The sequence below is a fragment of the Oncorhynchus nerka genome, linkage group LG2 (assembly GCF_034236695.1).
Source record: "Oncorhynchus nerka isolate Pitt River linkage group LG2, Oner_Uvic_2.0, whole genome shotgun sequence".
In the NCBI taxonomy this organism is placed as follows: Eukaryota; Metazoa; Chordata; class Actinopteri; order Salmoniformes; family Salmonidae; genus Oncorhynchus; species Oncorhynchus nerka.
The window spans coordinates 16,714,418-16,742,387 of record NC_088397.1 but is presented as its reverse complement, the minus strand read 5'-3'; the positions used below and the strand labels follow the sequence as shown (position 1 = coordinate 16,742,387).

Genomic DNA, 27,970 nt, shown 5'->3' with positions numbered 1-27,970 from the left:
TGAGAGACTTATTTCTGGAGAGAGTAATTTTCAGAATTAGTAGTTCGAACTGTTTGGGTATGGACCTGGAAAGTATGACATTACTTTGCAGGCTATCTCTGCAGTAGACTGCGACTCCTCCCCCTTTGGCAGTTCTATCTTGACGGAAGATGTTATAGTTGGGTATGGAAATCTCTGAATTTTTGGTGGCCTTCCTGAGCCAGGATTCAGACACGGCAAGGACATCAGGGTTAGCAGAGTGTGCTAAAGCAGTGAGTTAAACAAACTTAGGGAGGAGGCTTCTAATGTTGACATGCATGAAACCAAGGCTTTTTCGATCACAGAAGTCAACAAATGAGGGTGCCTGGGGACATGCAGGGCCTGGGTTTACCTCCACATCACCCGCGGAACAGAGAAGGAGTAGTATGAGGGTGCAGCTAAGGGCTATCAAAACTGGTCGCCTAGAGCGTTGGGGACAGAGAATAAGAGGAGCAGGTTTCTGGGCATGGTAGAATATATTCAGGGCATAATGCACAGACAGGGGTATGGTGGGGTGCGGGTACGGCGGAGGTAAGCCCAGGCACTGGGTGATGATGAGAGAGGTTTTATCTCTGGACATGCTGGTTGTAATGGGTGAGGTCACCGCATATGTGGGAGGTGGGACAAAGGAGGTATCAGGGGTCTGAGGAATGGGACTAGGGGCTCCATTGTGAACTAAAACAATGATAACTAACCTGAGCAACAGTATACAAGGCATATTGACATTTGAGAGAGACATACAGCGAGGCATACAGTAAACACAGGTGGAGTATTGGAACAGCGAGGGACTTCAGACAATCAAAGCCTTGTACAAGACAAGGACATCAGCCAATCAAAGCCTTGGATCTGTTGACAGCCTTGTGTCCACAAACAGTTGGGGGCTATAGGAAGCTAGGAATATATTAATATACTGGCATACTCAGGCAGTACTGGCAAACAAACGCTTATCTGCCCATCTCTCTCCCCCAACCGTCGCCCTATTGTTCAGTGTACTCTCTAAGTCTCTGTTAGTCTTGGATGGCTGACTCTGCCCCCGTCTCAGTATGAGATGCCTAGATGTCTGATTTGTGTGTGTGTGACTGTGACCCTATGCAGGAGTAGAGCAGTTGTCATCCCTACAGCACCTGGACTTGGCCTACAACCTGCTACTGGATCACTCCCAGCTGGCTCCTCTGTCTATGCTTCACAGTCTCAACATGGTGAAAGAGAGAGAGAACTTAGAAGTGTGCTTATCAGTAGTTTACTGTGTGACAGCCTCTGTGTTATCCCAGACCCACTGACCTGTAGCCTCTGTGTTATCCCAGACCCACTGACCTGTAGCCTCATTGTTATCCCAGACCCACTGACCTGTAGCCTCATTGTTATCCCAGACCCACTGACCTGTAGCCTCGTTGTTATCCCAGACCCACTGATCTGTAGCCTCATTGTTATCCCAGACCCACTGACATGTAGCCTCGTTGTTATCCCAGACCCACTGACCTGTAGCCTCAGTGTTATCCCAGACTCACTGACCTGTAGCCTCAGTGTTATCCCAGACCCGCTGACCAGTAGCCTCAGTGTTATCCCAGACTCGCTGACCTGTAGCCTCAGTGTTATTCCAGACTCGCTGACCTGTAGCCTCAGTGTTATCCCAGACTCGCTGACCTGTAGCCTCAGTGTTATTCCAGACTCGCTGACCTGTAGCCTCAGTGTTATCCCAGACTCGCTGACCTGTAGCCTCAGTGTTATTCCAGACTCGCTGACCTGTAGCCTCAGTGTTATCCCAGACTCGCTGACCTGTAGCCTCAGTGTTATCCCAGACTCACTGACCTGTAGCCTCAGTGTTATCCCAGACCCGCTGACCTGTAGCCTCAGTGTTATCCCAGACTCGCTGACCTGTAGTCTCAGTGTTATCCCAGACTCACTGACCTGTAGTCTCAGTGTTATCCCAGACTCACTGACCTGTAGCCTCAGTGTTATCCCAGACCCGCTGACCTGTAGCCTCAGTGTTATCCCAGACTCACTGACCTGTAGCCTCAGTGTTATCCCAGACTCGCTGACCTGTAGCCTCAGTGTTATCCCAGACTCACTGACCTGTAGTCTGTGTTATCCCAGACTCACTGACCTGTAGCCTCAGTGTTATCCCAGACCCGCTGACCTGTAGCCTCTGTCTCTTCTTAGCTGAATCTTAAGGGCAACCCACTGTTCTTCCAGAAGACCCACAGAACCCGCACTGTCCGCCACCTCTCCCCCAAGGCTGCCTACCTCAGAGTGAGTGAGAGGGGGAGGGAGGGAGAAAAATCGGAAAGCTGAATTTGGACCCAGTCTTTTTTTCATGATTCTCTGTCTCCTCCTCGAGTTTAATATATTGTCTCCCCCTCTCTCACCTCTAGCTCAGACTGGACAGCAGCCCTCTCTCCTCCTCAGAGTTGTCAGTGAGTAGGCCACTCCTGTGGGTCAGCAGGCATATACTCAACACTTCTCTAGTCTTGTTGGGTCACTTGTTGATGTGCACTTTAAGTTCATTCGTGGGATTCGCCACTTTTGTACCAGATAGTCTTAACGTGGGACCCCCCCCCCCACCTTCAGGTGCTACCCAAACCGGGACAGCTGATTGGGCAGCTCCAGTCCCAGGCCTCACCCTTGATCACCAGGGCTCCAGAGCGGGGTAACCAGGAAGTAGTGTCCAGCGGGGGCGGGGAGTTGAGTGACAGCCTGTCGGTCAGCGAGGTGGGAGTGACACGACAATGCAAGAAGAAAGCCAAAGTAAGTCCGCTACATAGCTCACTGAGAGGCTGTACTCTGTGTACCTCTTAAAACCCTGACCAGCTAGAAGAAATACATGTTAATAGCTTTAACTAACCCTATGATGGGATCAAGATCCTACGGGGTAAGGGGGCTAGAGGGTACCTACGGGGTAAGGGGGCTAGGGGGTACCTACGGGGTAAGGGGGCTAGGGGGTACCTACGGGGTAAGGGGGCTAGGGGGTGTCTACGGGGCTAGGGGATGTCTACGGGGTAAGGTCCATTTGGAATGAACAAATCAATACAAGCAGAGGAGAAGGAACATGTTTCTGGAATGTCGTGTGTATAACATATATATCCATCTGTGTTGTTTCAGAGTAAGGTGAGGGTGAGACGGGCTAGCATCTCAGAGCCCAGTGACTATGACTATGAATCCAGACCACAGTCCTCTATACAAGGTAAAAATGTACTTGTATATATATATGTGTGTGTGTGTGTGTGTGTATATATATTATATACCTCCTCTCTCTCCCCTCAGACATCGTTCTCCCTCACCAGAAGGAGATTGAACGCATGGACAGTTTCAGGGACCAACTGGGTGAGGATTGGCTGCGCTACCAGCATCACCTAGAGGGGGCGCCAATCGCCACCCTAGACAAGGCGGACAGGCCAGCTCCTCCACACCTCAACAACAGTCTCTGTGCCACCCCCTCCCCAACCAACAACAGCCCCATCCAGGCGAGCCCCGCCACCTTTAAGCCCCCTTCTCCAGAGCTGGAAGTCCCGGAGGTTCTACCCCCACCGCTGCTCTCGTCTGAGCCCAAGGAGGAGGCCTCAGACTGGGATGCAGATCTGGAGACAGAGTCCACCCTCCAGTGGCCTGACCACAGCCTCGGGCACACAGAGTCCACCCTGGAGACTACTATGACAGAGGGACTGGGTCAGGGGTTAGAGGGGACACCGGTGACACCCACGGACACCAGAGAAGAAGAGGAGGAGGACTTGGGAGGTAGGAGCACTTCAGAACTAGCAGTAGCACACCTGATTGAAGTAGACAACTTATCATCCAGCCTCAACTAGTCCAACCAGCTGTGCTAGAGCGGGAATACAACCAAAATGTGCAAAGACTGGGGGGTTCCAAAGAAACTGATTGGGCAACGCTGAGCCAACCTTTGACCTCTCTTTCGTCTGTCTCTAGTTGACCTGTGTCACCCCCTGCTTGTGGGAGTACTATCATCATCTGAAGAGGAGGAGGAGGAGGAGGAGGAGGATGGACTGAGGACGAAGAACAGGGCCCAGTGTCCTGTGTTCCTCAGGGTCAAGCCAAGACACGTCCTGGAGGTGGACATGAGCAGGGGTCAGTTGCAGGCCCGGCTAGAGTTGGACAGTCTGGGGAGGTTCACCATGTCCCAGGTCACCTGGACTGAGAGGGTGAGGAGCGGGAGGGATGATGGGGAGGGAGGGAGGAAAGAGAGGGAGGGATGGATGGAAGGAGAGGAAAGGAAAGGTGAGTAGGGATGGTGGTGGAGGGAGGCATGGTTGGGGAGGGGAATTATGTCGAGAGGAAGGGGGGTGATTTATTTATTTTATTTTTGTTGTTGCCTGAAATGATGAAAGAAGTATATGTTTTGTATTTGTTCTAAAGATAGTTCTCTCTCTAGGAGGTGGAGCGAACTCTTCCTGCGGTAGAGCTTCACTTCCGTTACATCAGCAGAGAGAGGAGGAGGAGACGCTATGTTATGCTGGATGATGACCCCCAGGAGGCACTGCAGGTAACACAATAGGGATGTGACAAATGGAAAATGTTCTTACCGGTTAAACAGACATTTTTTAAAGTCAGTTTTCCATTTTAAACTCCATGAATTCACAATGCAGCTACTCTGCTGCTAGCAACGCTTTGGGTATCCCGGTATGTCCCTTTCAGATGGTTAAGCACCTGTACTATCATTACTGCACCTCAACTCCACCTCTCAAAGTCTGCATTTCCTTCTCATTTAACTTCTCAAAGTATTGCCATACAGGACTACGCTGCTGTCGCTTGTCTTTCTCTGCCATTTTGCGAACTGTTAACGAGGATGACGCAGTGTTGGAGAGTGTCGACTCCAATAGAATTGATACCTCGACTCCTTGCACGTCGACTCCCGGTGTTGACTCCCATTTCTGAGTTTGAAGATTGTCTCCTAAGATTCAGTATTCTTGGAACAGGAGAGACTGATAAGTTGCCGTACTTCTGAGAACACAAACACTCGCATCTTTCATAGCGAGGGACAGACGGAGAGAGAGGAGAGGGGCACAGTATTTGTAGGTCGGCCACCAGGCAGACGGAGTCAGAACCTATCTGCAATCAAAAACAGCATTCTATTGCGAGATACTGCGTCTCGCAATTACTTGGCTTGCAACTTGCATCAATAAATGGGTTAGTATGTTCTACTGGCTGCAGACCGGAGACTGATCACACACATCATTACCGAAGAGAAAGATCAGGGGTGTAGTAATTTGTCCAAACAGTTGTAAAACGTCCACAAGGCTGTGGTCAGTACTCCATGGACGTTGCCATCAGTCCTACAGGTCAAGCCTTGCTCATTATGCCCAATGAGATCTTTCTTGTTGTTTGTGTGTTTTACGTAAGCAGCCATTGGAATGTTCTGTTTTCTCGTTTGGACTTGCATGTGGGTACAATACAAATTTGAAGTAGCCTGTCATCATACAACTGTTCAATCGGAAAATACAAGGACCGTTATTAAAGTTTCAAAGAATGTCTTGGAAAATACATGATTGTAAATACGGCGGGTGTTGTGTTGTTGCTAGGCACTGACAGAGGTCCTGTCGCGGGTGGTGGAGGAGAATGAGCGGCGGGTCATGGAGGGTCGTCCCAGCTGTGTCTGCCTGCAGTGTCTCCGCTGTGGGTCAGAGTTCACACAGCGGGGAGGGAAGGGGCAGGAGGACGGAGGGAGATTGAGAGGATGGGCAGGACTGGAAGAGCAGGAGGAGAAGAAGAACAAGTGCAGAGAAGATGGATTGGGTGAGAGAGGCACACTCGTACAGTAACACACATGCACGCATGCTAGGGACCGGCACAGTTATTCAAATATTACAATATCCAAACCGATGTCAGTTATTTATTTTATTTTACCTTTATTTAACTAGGCAAGTCAGTTAAGAACAAATTATTATGTTCAATGATGGCCTAGGAACAGTGGGTTAACTGCCTTGTTCAGGGCCAGAACAACAGATTTGTACCTTGTCTGCTCTGGGATTCGAACTTGCAACCTTTCGGTTACTAGTCCAACGCTAGGCTACCTGCTGCCCCAATGGGTTAGTATTCCATTTTTTTTCTTCTCTCTCCCTCTGTGCAAAACACACACACACACACACACACAGACCAGCACATACACACACACACACAGACCATCACACACACAGACCATCCACACACATCACACTCACCCCACACACAGACCACCCCACACACAGACCATCACACTCACACCACACACAGACCATCACATGCACACACCACACACAGACCATCACATTCCCATTATTTTGGTTACCATGGCTAGAAGAAGATATCCGAGTGACTTTGAAAGCGGTGTCTCAAAGGAGCACAGGGGGTTTAAAGGGTGGGTGTGTGTCTGTCACCAAATCTCAACCCAATCGAAAACGTACGTAGGGCAGGACGATTTATATTGAATGAATTTGATTCATTCAAATGTATGTTTTCACAGGATATTCCAAATGCCTGTATCGCAAGAATCAAGTTTTTATTTGAGTTTTTATGAGCGGTTTATGTCTGCTTGTTCTCATGTATTTTTGGTCTTATCTCCTTCGCTCCTCTGTGCTGTGTTCACCTTCCTATTTACACCAGAGATCTATATATAATGACAAGATGCTTATGTCTCCACCCTAACAATTCAGAGTCCTTATCCAAAATTTGGGGAGGCAGGCGACAAGTTTCAGTCCAAAATAAGGCCATAGAAACACAATTTTGGCGAGAGTGAAACCTCTGTTTACACACATCAAGCCCCTCTCCCCTCCCCCAACAACAAAGATGAGATCACTTCCTCTTCTGATAAGCAGTTACAACTCGCTATTTGCGTTTGAGGCTTAGTCTAACATAATCTGTTAAGTGGAAACCGAAAACACATTGAGACATTATTTTACTGTAATAGAGAAGTTAACCTGTCTCAACTCCTCAAATTGCGTGCAGAGCAGACACTATTAAAACAAGTGCATTGATGAACATTGATTCTGGAACATGAATGGTCAGTTTGGTACCATGTTCCGCTAGCAGCATTTTATTCAAAGATCGTTATACATGCTGTCTAGTCTTTTATAAATGAGCAATAAGCATAAAGCACAATTACATAAGGAATTGGCAGCTCGTTCTTATTCTGAGAAATAAGATAGGCCACTTGAGTTCAACATCTGAACAAAGTGGACGGGCTAGCATGCTGTTCAAACAGTTGGAGATGGACAGAAGGGTGTTTTATAACAATTCAACTGTTCTACCTTGTTGGCCAGCAAATAAACTCAGCAAAAAAAGAAACGTACCTTTTTCAGGACCTTGTCTTTCAAAGATAATTTGTAAAAAAACTAAATAGCTTCACAGATAATCATTGTAAAGGGTTTAAACACTGTTTTTCATGCTTATGGTTCAATGAACTATAAACAATTAATGAACATGCACCTGTGGAACGGTCGTTAAGACACTAACCGCTTACAGGCGGTAGTTAATTAAGGTCACAGTTATGGAAACTTAGGATACTAAAGAAGCCTTTCTACTGACTCTGAAAAACACCAAAAGAAAGATGCCCAGGGTCCCTGCTCATCTGCGTGAACGTGCCTTAGGCTTGCTGCAAGGAGGCATGAGAACTGCAGATGTGGCCCGGGCAATAAATTGCAATGTCTGTACTATGAGACGCCTAAGACAGCGCTACAGGGAGACAGGACGGACAGCTGATCGTCCTCGCAGTGGCAGACCACGTGTAACAACACCTGCACAGGATTGGTACATCAGAATATCACACCTACCTACGGGACAGGTACAGGATGGCAACAACAACTGCCGAGTTACACCAGGAACGCACAATCAATGCTCCATCAATGCTCAGACTGTCCGCAATAGGTTAAGAGAGGCTGGACTGAGGGCTTGAAGGCCTGTTGTAAAGGCAGGTCATCACCAGACATCACCAGCAACTACGTCGCCTATGTGCACAAACCCACCGTCGTTGGACCAACCATGACTGACGAGTCATGGTTTTTGTCTCACCAGGGCTGATGGTCAGATTCGCGTGTATCGTCGAAGGAACGAGCATTACACCGAGGCCTGTACTCTGCAGCGGGATCGTTTTGGAGGTGGAGGGTCCGTCATGGTCTGGGGCGGTGTGTCACAGCATCATCGGACTGCGCTTGTTGTCATTGCAAGCAATCAAATCAAACTTTATTTGTCACATACACATGGTTAGCAGATGTTAATGCGAGTGTAGCGAAATGCTTGTGCTTCTAGTTCCGACAATGCAGTAATAACCAACGAGTAATCTAACTAACAATTCCAAAACTACTGTCTTATACACACAAGTGTAAAGGGATAAAGAATATGTACATAAAGATGTATGAATGAGTGATGGTACAGAGCGGCATAGGCAAGATGCAGTAGATAGTATCGAGTACAGTATATGCATATGAGATGAGTATGTAAACAAAGTGGCATAGTGTAAAGTGGCTAGTGATACATGTATTACATAAAGATGCAGTAGATGATATAGAGTACAGTATATACGTATACATATGAGATAAATAATGTAGGGTATGTAAACATTATATTAAGTAGCATTGTTTAAAGTGGCTAGTGATATATTTTTACATCAATTCCCATTATTAAAGTGGCTGCAGTTGAGTCAGTGTGTTGGCAGCAGCCACTCAATGTTAGCGGTGGCTGTTTAGCAGTCTGATGGCCTTGAGATAGAAGCTGTTTTTCAGTCTCTCGGTCCCAGCTTTGATGCACCTGTACTGACCTCTCCTTCTGGATGATAGCGGGGTGAACAGGCAGTGGCTCGGGTGGTTGTTGTCCTTGATGATCTTTATGGCCTTCCTGTGACATCGGGTGGTGTAGGTGTCCTGGAGGGAAGGTAGTTTGCCCCCGGTGATGCGTTGTGCAGACCTCACTACCCTCTGGAGAGCCTTACGGTTGTGGGCGGAGCAGTTGCCGTACTAGGCGGAGCCCGACAGGATGCTCTCGATTGTGCATCTGTAGAAGTTTGTGAGTGCTTTTGGTGACAAGAAGAATTTCTTCAGCCTCCTGAGGTTGAAGAGGCGCTGCTGCGCCTTCTTCACGATGCTGTCTGTGTGGGTGGACCAATTCAGTTTGTCTGTGATGTGTTTGCCGAGGAACTTAAAACTTACTACCCTCTCCACTACTGTTCCATCGATGTGGATAGGGGTTGTGTTCCCTCTGCTGTTTCCTGAAGTCCACAATCATCTCCTTAGTTTTGTTGATGTTGAGTGTGAGGTTATTTTCCTGACACTACACTCCGAGGGCCCTCACCTCCTCCCTGTAGGCCGTCTTGTCGTTGTTGGTAATCAAGCCTACCACTGTTGTGTCGTCCTCAAACTTGATGATTGAGTTGGAGGCGTGCGTGGCCACGCAGTCGTGGGTGAACAGGGAGTACAGGAGAGGGCTCAGAACGCACCCTTGTGGGGCCCCAGTGTTGAGGATCAGCGGGGTGGAGATGTTGTTACCTACCCTCACCACCTGGGGGCGGTCCGTCAGGAAGTCCAGTACCCAGTTGCACAGGGCGGGGTCGAGACCCAGGGTCTCGAGCTTGATGACGAGTTTGGAGGGTACTATGGTGTTAAATGCCGAGCTGTAGTCGATGAACAGCATTCTCACATAGGTATTCCTCTTGTCCAGATGGGTTAGGGCAGTGTGGTTGAGATTGCATCGCCTGTGGACATATTTGGGCGGTAAGCAAATTGGAGTGGGTCTAGGGTGTCAGGTAGGGTGGAGGTGATATGGTCCTTGACTAGTCTCTCAAAGCACTTCATGATGACGGAAGTGAGTGCTACGGGGCGGTAGTCGTTTAGCTCAGTTACCTTCGCTTTCTTGGGAACAGGAACAATGGTGGCCCTCTTGAAGCATGTGGGAACAGCAGACTGGGATCGGGATTGATTGAATATGTCCGTAAACACACCAGCCAGCTAGTCTGCGCATCTCAACGCTGTGCATTACAGGGAAGACATCCTCCTCCATCATGTGGTACCCTTCCTGCAGGCTCATCCTGACATGACCCTCCAGCATGACAATGCCACCACGCACAGAACGAGCAGTATGGCTGATCTTCTGCAAGACCGGAATGTCAGTGTTCTGCCATGGCCAGCGAAGAGCCCGGATCTCAATCCCATTGAGCACGTCTGGGACCTGTTGGATCGGAGGGCTAGGGCCAACATCAAAAGTCTGGGAAATGTCTGGGAACTTGCAGGTGCCTTGGTGGAAGAGTGGAGTAACATCTCACAGCAAGAATGGGCAAATCTGGTGCAGTTCATGAGGAGATGCACTGCAGTACTTAATGCAGCTGGTGGCCACACCAGATACTGACTGTTACTTTTGATGTTGACCCCCCCTTTGTTCAGGGACACATTATTCCATTTCTGTTAGTCACATGTCTGTGGAACTTGTTCAGTTTATGTCCCAGTTCTTTTTTTTTTCAATTTAAAGTTTTATTAAGTTTTCTTGTTTTTCAATCAACCAACAAAACACATTCCACATTCACAGATGTGACAGGCTTTAAAAAAAATAATAATTTAATAAAATAAATAATAATACATTTGAAAAAATAAAAATACAATTAAAATGAATGATAAAGTCAAATAAAAACATTTATTTTTCTTAATCTATTTATTTTCCTTGGTGCATATATATATACATACGTACGTACATACACACACACACATACATACGCACACGTACTCAAAAACTAAATTAAAATAAAAACGCACAAAAAAACATAGAACACTTGCAGCAGCACTATCAAGGTTCTTATCAGCTATTTCAAGCATTCGCTGAGACGACGGGCCAATAATGCGTTTTTAGGTTTTACAGTACCTTACACAACATGTATCTGCGCATTTCCCTAGTCACCCCGTTCACTCTGTCCAGTTTGAAATATAGTTGAATAGTGGAGACCAGAGTCTATCAAACTATGTCCCAGTTCTTGAATCTTATGTTCATACAAATATTTACTCATGTGAAGTTTGCTGAAAATAAACACAGTTGACAGTGAGAGGACATTTTATTTTTTTGCTGAGTTTAGATCTAAGTTGGAATATAAATATAAAGATTAGCTGGCTACTCATAAGCATGTGGGCTTGTGCTTAAGTGATTGTTTACAGTGCCTTTGGAAAGTATTCAGATCCCTTTTTCCATACAGCCTTATTCTAAAATTGATTAAATTGTTTTTTTTATTTTCTCATCGATCTACTCGCAATACCCTATAATGCCAAAGCACAAACAGTTTTTTTTATTTTTTAAATGTTTGCTAATTTATTGAAGAAAAAAAACATGACATTTACATACAGTACCAGTCAAAAGTTTGGACACCTACTCATTCAAAGGTTTTTCTTTATTTGTACTATTTTCTACATTGTAGAATAATAGTGTAGACATCAAAACTATGAAATAACGCATATGGAATCATGTAGTAACCAGAAAAGTGTTAAACAAATCAAAATATTTAATATTTGAGTTTCTGCCATTTCTGGGGCGGGTAACTCTAATGAACTTATCCTCTACAGCAGAGGTAACTCTGGGTCTTCCTTTCCTATGGCGGTCCTCATGAGAGCCAGTTTCATCATAGCTCTTTATGGTTTTTGCAACTGCACTTGAAGAAACTTTCAAATTCTTGAAATGTTCCGCAGTAACTGACCTGCATGTTTTGATGTAATGATGGACTGTCGTTTCTCTTTGCTTATTTGAGCTGTTCTTGCCATAATATGGACTTGGTCTTTTACCAAATAGGGCTATTTTCTGTATACCACCCCAACCTTGTCACAACATAACTGATTGGCTCAAAAGCATTAAGAAGGAAAGAAATTCCACAAATGAACTTTTAACAAGGCACACCTGTTAATTGAAATGCATTCCAGGTGACTACCTCATGAAGCTGGTTGAGAGAATGCCAATAATGTGCAAAGCTGTCATCAAGACAATGGGTGGCTACTTTGACGAAACTCAAATGTAAAATATATTTTAGTTTAACACTTTTTTTGGTTACCACATGATTTTATTATATATGATAGTTTTCATGTCTTCTATTATTCTACAATGTAGAAAATAGTACAAATAAAGAAAAATCCTTGAATGAGTAGGTGTGTCCAAACTTTTGACTGGTACTGTAAGTCTTCAGGCCCTTTACTCAGTACTTTGTTGAAGCACCTTTGGCAGAGATTACAGCATCGCGTCTTCTTAGATATGATGCTAGAAGCATGCCACACCATTCAGAGACTTGTCCCGAAGCCACTCTTGTGTTGTCTTGGCTGTGTGCTTAGGGTCATTGTCCTGTTGGAAGTTAAACCTTCGCCCCAGTCTGAGGTCCTGAGTGCTCTGGAGCAGGTTTTCATCAAGGATCTCTCTGTACTTTTGCTCCGTTCATCTTTTCCTCAATCCTGACTAGTGTCCCAGTCCCTGCTGCTGAAAAACATTCCCACAGCATAATGCTGCCACCACCATGCTTCACTGTAGGGATGGTGCCAGGTTTCCTCCAGATGTGACGCTTGGCATTCAGGTCAAAGAGTTCACTCTTGGTTTCATCAGACCAGAGAATATTGTTCTCATGGTCTGAGAGTCCTTTAGGTGCCTTTTGGCCAACTCCAAGCGGGCTGTCATGTGCCTTTTACTAAGGAGTGGCTCCCGTCTGGCCACTCTACCATTAAGGCCTTATTGGTGGAGTGCTGCAGAGATGGTTGTCCTTCTAGAAGGTTCTCCCATCTCCACAGAGGAACTCTGGAGCTGTGACAATAACACAGTCTCGGAGCTCTACGGACAATTCCTTCGACCTCATGGCTTGGTTTTTTCTCTGACATGCACTGTCAACTGTGGGACCTTATATCAATTGAATTTACCACAGGTGGACTCCAAGTTGTAGAAACATCTCAATGATGATCAATGGAAAAAAACAAGATGCATCTGAGCTAATTTATGTTAACAAGGTATTTCTGTTTTTTAGGCACTGTATTAGACCTGTGTTCATTTTCTGTAATGCCTGCCACAAGAAGTTAGTCATTATTAGTGAATGTGCGTTATGCTTAGTTCTGGTAAACATTTTAACAAATAGGACATGATGTGGGTCTTGGTTGTGGAAGGCTTATATTTAGCCTAGGTATAATTTCACAAACCTGAATTCATTTGATTATTACTGACTGTTTGAAATGCAGTGTATTCAACCTTTTTAATTGTACAAAAAAAATCTTAATTAGAGAATATAGATTAAAAAATCAAGCTGTATATCGTTAAATCAGCCCATGAGTTTGAAAATATTGAGGTGATTTGTAGGCCATATCGCCCATCCCTACACTTATCAGAGATTCTGGACCGGCGTCTGAGACAGTGTCTTTCTACCACCATCAACAACACTAAATGATGGAATGTCTCATGGATAAATGATGTTGCATCCCTCTAATAGAGTTCCAGACACTTGTAGAATCTATGCCAAGGCCCATTGAAGCTGTTTTTGCACATCGTGGTGGCCCAACGCCATATTCAGACACTTTATGTTGGTGTGTCCTTTTATTTTGCTCATGTTCAGTCATCTCCATCTCTCTGATAGAGATCTCCAGGTCTGATCTTAAGGACAGGGCTCTACTGGCAGCGTGCAGGATCACCTTATCTTCCTGCCCTGACAGACGTCACACATGTGGGCGGAGGTCCGATGACAAGTCGTTCTAAAGCCTCTTGAAGTTACTATGGCAACATACATAACGGCTATGGTCCAAGCCAACCACATTTTTTCCTTATAAATTGGCTGTCAAAACTTTGTTGAAAGTGATTGTGAGGTTCTTCTATCTATATTATTCTATCTATCAACTATTTTAATCAACTCTCTTTCTAAAGTACTAATTTACCAGAACAAATCACTCACACGCCAAATGTAGCTTTTCATTCCTGTTGGTCTTTTAACTCGACTGCTGGTCCCACAGACGACTAACTAACCGCTATAATTAGCGGAGACAGATAGCTTGAAGCACTTGGTATCAGCTTAGCTCTCCTCTCCTGGTCCTCAACAACCCAGACCTGAAATGACTACATGCTCTGACATGCCCAGAGCTCAGGGACAGTTTGTTCTACAGATTTCTACAGTTTTTGACAGTTGTAACTTGTAGTTGGAATGTAGTTAGTCATATTCCTTTTATATGCTGAGTACGACATCTACACCAAGGGAATGCTGAAGTATCTAGTCATTATCTCTGTTTTTAAAGAGCAGATTATGGACAGAATTTTGCCTTTTTATAACAAGTCTTTTTGTGTACAGAAATGAAACCATTACAACATACACTAATTTACCAATGCGTACGAATTCACACTGAAGTATAACACTTTTGAAACCATGTATTTATTTTCTGTTAATTGTCAATTTACACAACGTCTTCAGGAAGTACCGTCATCTGTCCTGAGTGTGGTAGTGATCATGTGGTCCAGCTGGCTGGCCAATCAGCTCCCTCAACCAGTACGCCCGTCCATGGTTCCCCATGCCAAGACGGGACTGACCGACACTTTACCTTCAACCACAGAGATACACCTCTACCCAATCACCCTGGCAACAAGGTTTGAGATTTTATAGTCTTTATGATTTATTTAAATATGTTGTTGTATGATGAACATGTTTTTAAAGTCTAGGGCAGTGGTTCCCAAACTTTTTATAGTCCCGTACTCCTCCAAACATTCAACCTCCAGCTGCGTACCCCCTCTAGCACAGGGTCAGCGCACTCTCAAATATTGTTTTTTTTTGCAATCATTCTAAGCCTGCCACACACACGCTATACGATACATTTAGAAAACATAAGAATGAGTGAGTTTTTGTCACAACCCGGCTCGTGGGAAGTGAAAAGAGCTCTTATAGGACCAGGATGATGATGATGATAATAAAAAGTAATTTTGCTCTTTATTTAACCATCTTACATAAAACCTTATTTGTTTATTGAAAATTGTGAAGAACTCGCCACAGGTTAATGAGAAGGGTGTGCTTGACAGGATGCACATAACTCTGTTGGGTTGTATTGGAGAGAGTCTGTCTTAAATAATTTTCCACACACAGTCTGTGCCTGTGTAGTTTTCATGTTTGTGGGGGCTGAGAATCCACTCTCGCATAGGTACTTCGTTTCAAAGGGCATCAGTGTCTTAACAGCGCGATTTGCCAAGGCAGGATACTCTGAGCGCAGCCCAATCCAGAAATCTGGCTAAATTACATTTTCACAGAACCGCTTGTTGCAATTTTGACGAGGCTCTCTTGTTCAGATATCGGTAAGTGGACTGGAGACAGGGAATGAAAAGGATAATGAATCCAGTTGCTTGTGTCATCTGTTTCAGGAAAGTACCTGCATAATTGCGCACCCAACTTGCTTAGGTGCTTCACAATATCACATTTGACATTGTCCGTAAGCTTGAGTTCATTTGCACGCAAAAAATCATACAATGATGGAAAGACCTGTGTGTTGTCCTTCTTAATGCAGACAGAGAAGAGCTCCAACTTCTTAATCACAGCCTCAATTCTGTCCCGCACATTGAATATAGTTGCGGAGAGTCCCTGTAATCCCAGATTCAGATCATTCATGCGAGAAAAAACATCACCCAGGTAGGCCAGTCGTGTGAGAAACTCCTCATCATGCAAGTGGTCAGACAAGTGAAAATTATGGTCAGTAAAGAACTTTAAGCTGGTCTCTCAATTATTTTTTATTTTTTTAAACGTGTAAATACTTTGCCCCATGATAACCAGCACACCAGTATGTTGTAGAAGCGGTACAAGGTCACTGCCCATACCATTGCATAATGCAGAAAATATTCCCTTGGCAGCAAGAGCCTCTCGGTGGATGCTGCAGTGTACCCAAGTAGCATCGGAAGCTGCAGTGTACCCAAGTAGCATCGGAAGCTACAGTGTACCCAAGTAGCATCGGAAGCAACTGCTTGCACGTGCATGTCTTCCTTAATTGACCCCCCACAAACGTAACAGGTCGGAGGAGCTGTGCCAGGCCCGCCACGTCTGTTGACTCATCCAGCTGTAACAGACATATACCAGGAGCTGTGCCAGGCCCGCCACGTCTGTTGACTCATCCAGCTGTAACAGACATATACCAGGAGCTGTGCCAGGCCCGCCACGTCTGTTGACTCATCCAGCTGTAACAGACATATACCAGGAGCTGTGCCAGGCCCGCCACGTCTGTTGACTCATCCAGCTGTAACAGACATATACCAGGAGCTGTGCCAGGCCCGCCACGTCTGTTGACTCATCCAGCTGTAATGCATAGAATTCACTGGCTTGTTTGTGAAGCAGTAATTGTTTCAAAACATCTCCTGCCATGTCACTGATGTATCGTGAAACAGTGTTGTTTGATGAAGGCATTGTCTCTAGTTTTTTGGGGCCTTTCCCCCAGCAATATCCGTGGCAGCAGGAAGAATGAAGTCCTCCACAATAGTATGGGTCTTGCCTGTCCTAGTCACTCGGTAGCTCACCATATAAGACGCTTCTAGCCCCTTCTTATTAATGGTATCTGTTGCTTTTACTAATCAAACGTCTTAATTCTCGCTCAAACTCCTGTGGCTTATTTTTCAAATAGGCATGTTCTGTTTCTAAATGTCTGCGTGAGATTGACGGTTTCATCGAGTTGTGAGATAGTACTTTTGCACATATAACACACTGTGGCTGAGGAAAGGCACTACTCCCAATATAAGTGAACCCCAAATCAATGTAGTTCATTATATTTGCGCCTCTTCGATGGTCCAACATCCCTGTCTGTTCCGTGCTTTCCCGGGTAAGGGGGCAGTAGCTCTTTGGCTGCATCAGATTCACAACTGTCAGTGTCCATGCTACCTGGTCTAACAACAAATGTAGAATTACTGATGCTAGCATTGGATGTGCTCGTGGAAGCAGAACAAATTGTCGTCGACAGATGCAGGTGTAGTACTGCTGGTAGTAGCAGTACTACCAGTAGAGCTGGTATGTGTCTCTATGGACGCGGGCCTTACTTTTTTTAACCACCACCAGCAAACGGCATGAGCAGCAGCTACGTTTTGGCTACATACGGACCGTTAGTGGAATTCCCGTGAGAGACTAACGGTTAATGTGATTGGATGTTAATTATTTGACTAGGCTACCTGTATTTAACAATGTGTTATCTCGCTGAACATGAGATCGTTACATTTTTTGGCAGTGAAACGAGGCTACTCGGGCGAGGGGGGGAAAAAACTCACCCAAATGTATAGCCCCGTTGGAAATTCTAAATGGACTGTTTGAAAATTAAAAAAAAAAGTATTTTAAAATGTGAATCACATTTTTATTTGGCGTACCCCTGACGGCATTGCGCGTACCCCAGTTTGATTACCCTAGACCAAGTATTCCCAATCAGCTTTCAGGCCCCGCCGTAGTGTCAAATCTCCCATATTCCCCCTCCCTCTGTTTTTAGGACCCCACCATGGAAGGTCCTTCCTCTGCCAGGGCCAGCCACTTCAGCAGCCCTGCCATGAAGGCCTCAACCCAGGACACTATCCAGACCAGCATCTCCATGGAGGACCCCACCTCCTTCTTCTCAGCCAAGGGAAGCTCCTTCTCCTTGGGGGAGACCTGGGAGGACCAGAGCTGTGACCGGAGCCTGTCCCAACCTGCCAGCTTCTACAGTACAGAGGGCCAGAGCCGTGACCGGAGCCTGTCCCAACCTGCCAGCTTCTACAGTACAGAGGGCCAGAGTAATGGAGGTATAGCAGGGAGCTACAGCTATACTGTTAGTGCTACCTCACCTGGACCCCAGGATCAGCATGCAGAACAAGCCAGTCCAGGTGGTCATAATATATCATTTTGAATACTTCTGCAATAACCAATGTTATTGCTAAGATATAACATATGTGTATTGTGATGGGGAAAGGCATGAAAGGCATGAACAAAATAACATTGTTTGATTGGGTCCTTTGGTTTTTATCAGCCATCAGATGAAATCATAAAATGGATATTATCCTTAAATAGAAGTGATGACATGACCTGGATTTGAACCTTTTATTTAAAGATTTTTCATCAAATGGCCCCCTTTTTTCCCCTTATGTTAATCGGTCCAGCACCATCCTCAGACAATTGCTTTCATTTTTGGTGTAATTCACATTTCTGGAAAAGGCTTAAAATAAAGGTTCAAATCCAGGTCATGTGAGGTGATAGTCCAAAACACGGCCCTAGTGATAGGAGACAAGGAGGAAATGCATATTTTGATTTTGCAAGAACGAGTATAACACAACAATCCATAGGAGGTTATTTGACGTTGGTGACAGTCTCCCAGGCTGGCCCCCTCTGTCTGTGGGTCTTACAGTAAGATCTCATATGGTTTAGTAAGACCGTTACTATTAGAACTGATGGGAGAGGAAGGAATGCTTTAGCATCCACAGAGAAGCAATGGAATGGAGAGAGGAGAGGGGGTATAAATGCTGTATATACACAGTATAATAGACCTTTATATTTCCCTCTGTGGTATACTGTAACAGACAGATGCTGAATGACTGACAACATGGAATCCTTGTTTAAAAACCACACGCCACTGCAGAGACCCATCCCAAAGCACTTCATCAGCCGCTGAGCTGACGCTAATTTGAGACAACTTCTGAGAGGATGAAGACGCATCTATTTTGTTGAACAAGTCCTTTAGTCTAACACCAGTTTACTACATATAGATGAAAAACAACTCTGATCTGATTTCCATGTATTTGGGACACATTGATCTGAATATCGCTCATCAAAAAGGGAATGTTAGACGCGTTGAGATGAACTGAGTGGAAAGACTCAGGTGTAAATGCAACATTTGAATACTCTTGCTTTAGCTATAGACACTTCCGCTCAGTGATATATGTAGCATTGGACCAGATTCAGAGAGGCCTAGTGAATGATGGCCACAAAGTCAATATGCCAGTTTCCTGGCAGTTAGTTACTATCTATTGTCTCTGGGGTGTATGTGTGTCACCTTGCACTAAATGGACCAGCAGCCCTATGCCAAGTTAGATTTACTACACAGCGACAACATAAACTACAGTTTAGAGACAGTTTAGATTTAGTGGGAGGGAGGCTTAAATCTATATGTTCATTTATGAGAAACCCATCCCTTTTATCAGTTTTTATAGTGATCTGACAAGGTAATAACTGGAAAATATATATTTTTTAAAGGGGGAAGTAGGGAGACTACATAGCCAAAATGTTATTGGGTATGTTAGCTGTTGCATACTAACTGTACTGTTTGTAAACTAGTGCTGTGTGTCTGTGTTGGTTATGCTAAGCTAACTGCTTTACCTTTTGTGTCGGTTATGCTTAGCTAACTGCTGTCACTGTGTGTCGGTTATGCTTAGCTAACTGCTGTCACTGTGTGTTGGTTATGCTAAGCTAACTGCTTTACCTTTTGTGTCGGTTATGCTTAGCTAACTGCTGTCACTGTGTGTCGGTTATGCTTAGCTAACTGCTGTCACTGTGTGTTGGTTATGCTAAGCTAACTGCTTTACCTTTTGTGTCGGTTATGCTTAGCTAACTGCTGTCACTGTGTGTTGGTTATGCTAAGCTAACTGCTTTACCTTTTGTGTCGGTTATGCTTAGCTAACTGCTGTCACTGTGTGTCGGTTATGCTTAGCTAACTGCTGTCACTGTGTGTTGGTTATGCTAAGCTAACTGCTTTACCTTTTGTGTCGGTTATGCTTAGCTAACTGCTGTCACTGTGTGTTGGTTATGATAAGCTAACTGCTTTACCTTTTGTGTCGGTTATGCTTAGCTAACTGCTGTCACTGTGTGTTGGTTATGCTAAGCTAACTGCTTTACCTTTTGTGTCGGTTATGCTTAGCTAACTGCTGTCACTGTGTGTTGGTTATGATAAGCTAACTGCTTTACCTTTTGTGTCGATTATGCTTAGCTAACTGCTGTCACTGTGTGTTGGTTATGATAAGCTAACTGGTGTCCCTGTGTGTTGGTTATAAGCTAACTGCTGTCCCAGTGTGTTGGTTATAAATGTTACCCTAACACTATTCTGACCTGTGTGTCTGTAGGCCAGTTGGACCTTCTCTCAGAGGACTATGAGGCGGTGGACCATCGGCTGAAGCTCTTCCTAGATGTGGAGGTGTTTGAAGAGGAAGAGGAGCTCCACTCCTTTCTCAAGGTTAGCAGAACCAATGTTCTGACAACGGTTAACAGTTCAGTGACCTGGCTGAATCCGGTCACAGCAGTTCTGTTCAGAAGTTCCATGAACTGCTAACCCAGCCAAAACCGGTCGACTCCAGCTCTTGTGATCTGCTCCGGGCTGCTTTTGTGCCCCTAGCTGTTTTCTGGCTGTCCTGTTCACCCCCCCCATCTCTTCATCGCCATCACCACCCCCACCCATCACACCATGACCTTGGATGAGCTCCTCCATGTGTAATGCATGCAGGGAGCCCTGTGGAGCGGAGGGGTATTGGTTTACTGCTCAGGACACCTGGACGAGGAGCCAAGAGGACACAAGCAACCCCAGCAGGAGACAGAGGATCCAGCTCATAACATGCTCATTCATCTGATGTTTATTTATCTTGTCACTCGTGCTTCTCTCCCCTCTGGCTCTCTTTCTCTTTCAACAGCTCAACTGTTTTATTTTTGGGCCTACACAGTATTCAATGAAGATTGATGTGACTTTGTTGCTAGACCTTACTCTAGGTGTTTTTTAAACAGGAACTGATCTGTTCTTATACAGTCTGTTTAAGAAGAGCTCTGAATGCAGTCATCAGTTTCCTCAGGGAAAGTTATTTGCAGCAGTTAAGTGTTGTACACACGTTCAAGATTCCACATCTTATCTTTGTTGTAGGTGTCGACCGTGAAGTTTGGTGATCCGGTGGAGTTCCCCTCGTTCCTGGTGGTGTCTGATCAACGCATCTACTTCCTGGAAGTGACATCCGACATGGAGTAAGTTAACCACCTGACCTGTCACACTGAAGAGAATCATACAAGAGAAGGCTGGAATAAAAATAAACATTCAAGTACCCATTATGTGGTCACAGTGCTTGTCATGAAGGTATTGTCTGTAGAGGCATTTGGTCTGTAGACTACAGTTTAATCTATAAAGCTATATATGACATTTATGGGGACAGAAGCAACAGCTGTGGTAGGGAGCAGACCAACACTATAGGATCACCACAGCTTTATGTAACCCACCACATCCCAATACTAACAGACTTTCTAGGCCACATCTTCAAACCCATTACGGCCCTGGTGTAGGGCCACCACAAAGACATCTCCCCAGCTACTGCTCCCATGTCCTATATCAGTGGTTCCACGTTCCCTCTGATATAGTGCGAACACTATATGAAGGACTTTGTAAGCCCTGTAATCAATGGCTTTTTTTCTCATCAAAAGCATGTTGGCTTGCCTCCGCTTCCTCCCAGGAGTGTGAGCAGTACGGTGTTGGACAGGCCTGAGTCTCATGCTGCGACGGTCCCTATAAAGTTACTGGGATTCTGACCCCAGAAGGCCACACCCCCGCTATCCTGAGCACGCCCTGGAAGTTGTGTAACGGCCAAGTTTGGTTGCGCAACAGTGTGATATTCTTATGATGACCTTTCACTGCTTTTTAAAGGTGCAATCTGTGATTTGGTTGTCTGTGGCTGTCTGACAAATTGCAGAAACAAACAATGCTCAAACAAAAACATATACACCTTAAACGTGAGTAGACTCAAGGAAACATGCAAGTAAAATAATACTTTCACACTTTCCCATCTTCATTGTTCTTTTCCTTGCAGAGGGCAGCCTTGTGATTGGCTGCAGAAGAGGGACAGCCGTGGAATCACAGAGCTGAGTTACCTGGAGGTGGGACTGGGCTCCCAGAGTATCCACATGGAGTTTGAGGACGGGCCTGTGGCCTACACCCTGCTAGTACGGGACAGCGTGCGTTGCAAACGCTTCTTCAGCCTCTTCACAGGCAAGACACAGCCCCCCCCCCCCCCCCCGCACACACACACACACACACTGCACATGTGTTGCATGCATCTGTATCTCATGAATTAAGGCCCTTCCTCCTGGGGATATTAGAGCGGAGCGTACTCGTTCTTAGGACAATATGTCCCTCTCTTGCTCTCTCTCCCTCCGTCTCGCTCTCTCCATCCGCTCTCTCCATCCGCTCTCTCCTCTCTCTCGTCCTCTCTTTCTCGTCCCTCTCAGTATGTTATTCACATGCTCCTCTGCTCACAGTGACTACACCCTGCCTAGCCTGTCAGCAAGGCAAGACCAGAAGCAGAGAGAGAGGAAAGCTGAGTTTTATTAGATCAACACTCCCCTCTCTGACTCTCACAACTACTCCTCACTACTTCACTAGAGTACTCTTTTAATGGAGTCCCTTTGGTAGCAAGGGGAAGCACCATGGCCAAACGGTCTTCAGCTAAGGCTCTGTGGACCTGAGTCTGTCCTGTCTTATCTGTGGGGACTCCATGTTTTCATTCAGTCGTATCAATAATCCAGTCATTATTTGACCGTTTTCCAGATCGGCTCTTTAGCTAATCTGGTACGGTCCAGATGTCGTCAGATTTTTATTTGGAATTCCCTCTGCCTCTGAAAGTGATGGTATGGTCCAATGTCCTCAGATTTAGTTGGAATTCCCTCTGCCTCTGAAAGTGATGGTATGGTCCAGATGTCCTCAGATTCTTATTCGGAATTCCCTCTGCCTTTGAAAGTGAGGGTCCAGAATCGAAGATTCATTTCTGGCCTCAAAGGGGGTCATATTGTCAGTGAGTCTATGTTGTGTAGAGCCATTGTACATCCTAGGGCATAATAGACCTCATTAGAGTTCTCTTCTTCTCTTCCAAGTCTATGCTCTAGGTTGCCTAGAGGTGGTCCTTTTCTTGTACTGTGAGGCCTGTTGGAATAATTGTTTCGGAGGTTATGTCCTTGTCTGGATTCGTCAAAGATGATTTTTCTCCTTCCTCTCAACGACTGAGGACGGGTCCAGCTTTTCAGTCACTGGGACCACATAGCCGGCTAGGTCAGTCCAATTCTGGGCCTGGACTCTGTATTGCAAAGCTGAACGGCCCCATAGAGAGAGGCTGTCACAGGGCTCTGCTATAGCCTTCCAGTTGGATCATCTCCTATACGTCTTAGAATATCCTCTGTTGTGTTCCTGAGGAAGGAGGAGGAGGAACAGGAGAGTTGAGCCTGGTTGTAGGCCTGGTTCTGAGGTATGTGCTACAGACAGACATGGCTGGTCCTGTCCAGTTGGCAGAGGGAGAGAGGGGGTGGGAGATAAATAACTAGGTGCCTTTTCAGTGCTCCACTCGTTGGTATGAGGTTTTGGCACCATCCTTCATCTCCGGCCTTCACTCCTAGTCTGCCCTGCTCTTCCTCCCCTTGAGGAAACTGGAACTATTTATTATGTGCCTGAAAACTTGGTCCAGAGCTCTGATATTGCCCCCATAACAGCTGTTACAATATTTGTCTCAGGGAAAGAACCAAAGGATACCTTTACTATAACAAAAGCAGTTTTCAGACGGGGCTGACATTCCCAGAACAGATGTGGTCACGCCTGGCTTGGTCGGTGGTGAGGGCTACAAACATGGAGAAGGAAAGGGTCTGGGACTGTGAGGAAACTCGGATGTGGTTTTACTACCCGAAGGAGAAGAAGCTAGTAGGGACAGATCTGTCCACTGCTCACTGGGTTTGAAAATGTTTTATTGAAATTAGGAAGAAGTCTTAACTTGATATTCCGGAGGAGTCAGTACAGGTCACCAAGTCAATCAACCGGGTCTTGTACTTCCGGGTTGGAGCGAGCGGTCGCATCTGCACTCGGTCCGCAGGTAGTATTACATTTCATTATAGTACAACGGTTTGATTTGTCTAATCTTAGCAATTTCTTCTTAGCTAGCTACATAGCCGTCTTTGTATCATAGATAATTGCGTAATTATCGTATTTCGTCGTCCTAACGCAGTCTACACTGCCCTGCAGCTAGCCAGCTAGCTAACGTCCACCGTTAGCTAGTCCACCGTCTACCGATTAGCAGCACAACTATTACACTCAACTGAACGACTTGATTAGTGTAGTGTTAGCTAGCTACATAGTTGTCTTTGCTGTCTTCGTATCCAAGATAATTGTGTAGTTTAGAGTGTGTAGTTTTAGAGTGATTATCTTAATTTACCGAGGTTAGCTAGCCAGCTATTTGTCGTCCTTAACGTAGGAGACACTGCTAGCTAGCCAACAGCTAGCCAACGTCTACCGAACAGAACTTCCGCACTCAACAATCCGGTCGCATTTCGCTTCGCTCCACAGGTAGTATCACATTTTTCATTTCATTTCATTACAGTACAACGGCTTGATTTGTTTGATCGTAGCTAGCTACATAGCTAGCTACATAGCCGTCTTTGTATCAAAGATAATTGTGTAGTCTAGAGCGATTTCCTAGGTTAGCTAGCCAGCTATTGTCGTTCTTTTAACGCAACGTAACGTAATCAACACTGCTAGCTAGCCAGCTAGCCCCGAATAACAGCACAGTAGAAACTATTACACTCAACGGAACGACTTGATTAGTGTAGTGTCAACAACGCAGCCACTGCCAGCTAGCCTACATAGTCAACAACGCAGCCTCTGCCAGCTAGCCTACTTCAGCAGTACTGTATCATTTTAATCATTTTAGTCAATAAGATTCTTGCTACGTAAGCTTAACTTTCTGAACACTCGAGACGTGTAGTCCACTTGTCATTCCAATCTCCTTTGCATTAGCGTAGCCTCTTGTGTAGCCTGTCAACTATGTGTCTGTCTATCCCTGTTCTCTCCTCTCTGCACAGACCATACAAACACTCCCACCGCGTGGCCGCGGCCACCTAATCTGGTGGTCCCAGCGCGCACGACCCACGTGGAGTTCCAGGTATCCGGTAGCCTCTGGAACTGCCGATCTGCGGCCAACAAGGCAGAGTTCATCTCAGCCTATGCCTCCCTCCAGTCCCTCGACTTCTTGGCACTGACGGAAACATGGATCACCATAGACAACACTGCTACTCCTACTGCTCTCTCTTCGTCTGCCCACGTGTTCTCGCACACCCCGAGAGCTTCTGGTCAGCGGGGTGGTGGCACCGGGATCCTCATCTCTCCCAAGTGGTCATTCTCTCTTTCTCCCCTTACCCATCTGTCTATCGCCTCCTTTGAATTCCATGCTGTCACAGTTACCAGCCCTTTTAAGCTTAACATCCTTATCATTTATCGCCCTCCAGGTTCCCTCGGAGAGTTCATCAATGAGCTTGATGCCTTGATAAGCTCCTTTCCTGAGGACGGCTCACCTCTCACAGTTCTGGGCGACTTTAACCTCCCCACGCCTACCTTTTGACTCATTCCTCTCTGCCTCCTTCTTTCCACTCCTCTCCTCTTTTGACCTCACCCTCTCACCTTCCCCCCCTACTCACAAGGCAGGCAATACGCTTGACCTCATCTTTACTAGATGCTGTTCTTCCACTAACCTCATTGCAACTCCCCTCCAAGTCTCCGACCACTACCTTGTATCCTTTTCCCTCTCGCTCTCATCCAACACTTCCCACACTGCCCCTACTCGGATGGTATCGCGCCGTCCCAACCTTCGCTCTCTCTCCCCCGCTACTCTCTCCTCTTCCATCCTATCATCTCTTCCCTCTGCTCAAACTTTCTCCAACCTATCTCCTGATTCTGCCTCCTCAACCCTCCTCTCCTCCCTTTCTGCATCCTTTGACTCTCTATGTCCCCTATCCTCCAGGCCGGCTTCGGTCCTCCCCTCCCGCTCCGTGGCTCGACGACTCATTGCGAGCTCACAGAACAGGGCTCCGGGCAGCCGAGCGGAAATGGAGGAAAACTCGCCTCCCTGCGGACCTGACATCCTTTCACTCCCTCCTCTCTACATTTTCCTCTTCTCTCTCTGCTGCTAAAGCCACTTTCTACCACTCTAAATTCCAAGCATCTGCCTCTAACCCTAGGAAGCTCTTTGCAACCTTCTCCTCCCTCCTGAATCCTCCCCCCCTCCTCCCTCTCTGCAGATGACTTCGTCAACCATTTTGAAAAGAAGGTCGACGACATCCGATCCTCGTTTGCTAAGTCAAACGACACCGCTGGTTCTGCTCACACTGCCCTACCCTGTGCTCTGACCTCTTTCTCCCCTCTCTCTCCAGATGAAATCTCGCGTCTTGTGACGGCCGGCCGCCCAACAACCTGCCCGCTTGACCCTATCCCCTCCTCTCTTCTCCAGACCATTTCCGGAGACCTTCTCCCTTACCTCACCTCGCTCATCAACTCATCCCTGACCGCTGGCTACGTCCCTTCCGTCTTCAAGAGAGCGAGAGTTGCACCCCTTCTGAAAAAACCTACACTCGATCCCTCCGATGTCAACAACTACAGACCAGTATCCCTTCTTTCTTTTCTCTACAAAACTCTTGAACGTGCCGTCCTTGGCCAGCTCTCCCGCTATCTCTCTCAGAATGACCTTCTTGATCCAAATCAGTCAGGTTTCAAGACTAGTCATTCAACTGAGACTGCTCTTCTCTGTATCACGGAGGCGCTCCGCACTGCTAAAGCTAACTCTCTCTCCTCTGCTCTCATCCTTCTAGACCTATCGGCTGCCTTCGATACTGTGAACCATCAGATCCTCCTCTCCACCCTCTCCGAGTTGGGCATCTCCGGCGCGGCCCACGCTGGATTGCGTCCTACCTGACAGGTCGCTCCTACCAGGTGGCGTGGCGAGAATCCGTCTCCACACCACGTGCTCTCACCACTGGTGTCCCCCAGGGCTCTGTTCTAGGCCCTCTCCTATTCTCGCTATACACCAAGTCACTTGGCTCTGTCATAACCTCACATGGTCTCTCCTATCATTGCTATGCAGACGACACACAATTAATCTTCTCCTTTCCCCCTTCTGATGACCAGGTGGCGAATCGCATCTCTGCATGTCTGGCAGACATATCAGTGTGGATGACGGATCACCACCTCAAGCTGAACCTCGGCAAGACGGAGCTGCTCTTCCTCCCGGGAAGGACTGCCCGTTCCATGATCTCGCCATCACGGTTGACAACTCCATTGTGTCCTCCTCCCAGAGCGCTAAGAACCTTGGCGTGATCCTGGACAACACCCTGTCGTTCTCAACTAACATCAAGGCGGTGGCCCGTTCCTGTAGGTTCATGCTCTACAACATCCGCAGAGTACGACCCTGCCTCACACAGGAAGCGGCGCAGGTCCTAATCCAGGCACTCGTCATCTCCCGTCTGGATTACTGCAACTCGCTGTTGGCTGGGCTCCCTGCCTGTGCCATTAAACCCCTACAACTCATCCAGAACGCCGCAGCCCGTCTGGTGTTCAACCTTCCCAAGTTCTCTCACGTCACCCCGCTCCTCCGCTCTCTCCACTGGCTTCCAGTTGAAGCTCGCATCCGCTACAAGACCATGGTGCTTGCCTACGGAGCTGTGAGGGGAACGGCACCTCAGTACCTCCAGGCTCTGATCAGGCCCTACACCCAAACAAGGGCACTGCGTTCATCCACCTCTGGCCTGCTCGCCTCCCTACCACTGAGGAAGTACAGTTCCCGCTCAGCCCAGTCAAAACTGTTCGCTGCTCTGGCCCCCCAATGGTGGAACAAACTCCCTCACGACGCCAGGACAGCGGAGTCAATCACCACCTTCCGGAGACACCTGAAACCCCACCTCTTTAAGGAATACCTAGGATAGGATAAAGTAATCCCTCTCACCCCCCTTAAAAGATTTAAGATGCACTACTGTTCCACTGGATGTCATAAGGTGAGTGCACCAATTTGTAAGTCGCTCTGGATAAGAGCGTCTGCTAAATGACTTAAATGTAAATGTAATGTAAAAAATGTAATCAAAGACTTGTCTGAACAATGTCTCTTGCTAATTTAAATGCCCTTATTGCCCCTTACAGACCTACAGTGGGTAAAAATATGTGGTCTGTCTGGTAAGTAGTTTGGTGAGGTTTGCGATGCTCGTAAATGGTCATGGAAGGAGTGTTTTGGTTTGGTTGTGTGGGTTGGATCCAGACAC

The 27,970-nt window shown here is 46.4% G+C and overlaps 1 protein-coding gene across 7 annotated transcripts in view; it reads left to right on the top strand.

Moving 5' to 3' along the window:
* Window positions 1-27,970, top strand: part of LOC115119090 (serine/threonine-protein kinase 11-interacting protein-like) — a 50,522-nt gene that overhangs the window by 5,237 nt on the left and 17,315 nt on the right. For 5 of the 7 annotated variants that reach the window (XR_010464925.1, XR_010464927.1, XR_010464928.1 and 2 more), the window contains exons 9-22: window positions 1,114-1,217; window positions 2,179-2,268; window positions 2,391-2,432; window positions 2,587-2,763; window positions 3,118-3,199; window positions 3,280-3,750; window positions 3,940-4,172; window positions 4,403-4,513; window positions 5,550-5,763; window positions 14,387-14,559; window positions 17,412-17,781; window positions 20,008-20,117; window positions 20,793-20,890; window positions 21,724-21,902. Coding sequence is in view for 4 of the 7 variants with exons in the window: in XM_065023774.1 (XP_064879846.1) it covers window positions 1,114-1,217; window positions 2,179-2,268; window positions 2,391-2,432; window positions 2,587-2,763; window positions 3,118-3,199; window positions 3,280-3,750; window positions 3,940-4,172; window positions 4,403-4,513; window positions 5,550-5,763; window positions 14,387-14,559; window positions 17,412-17,781; window positions 20,008-20,117; window positions 20,793-20,890; window positions 21,724-21,902 (2,454 nt within the window). In the remaining 3 variants the exon portion in view is untranslated. The other 2 variants (XM_065023778.1, XM_065023783.1) reach the window with 2 other exon arrangements.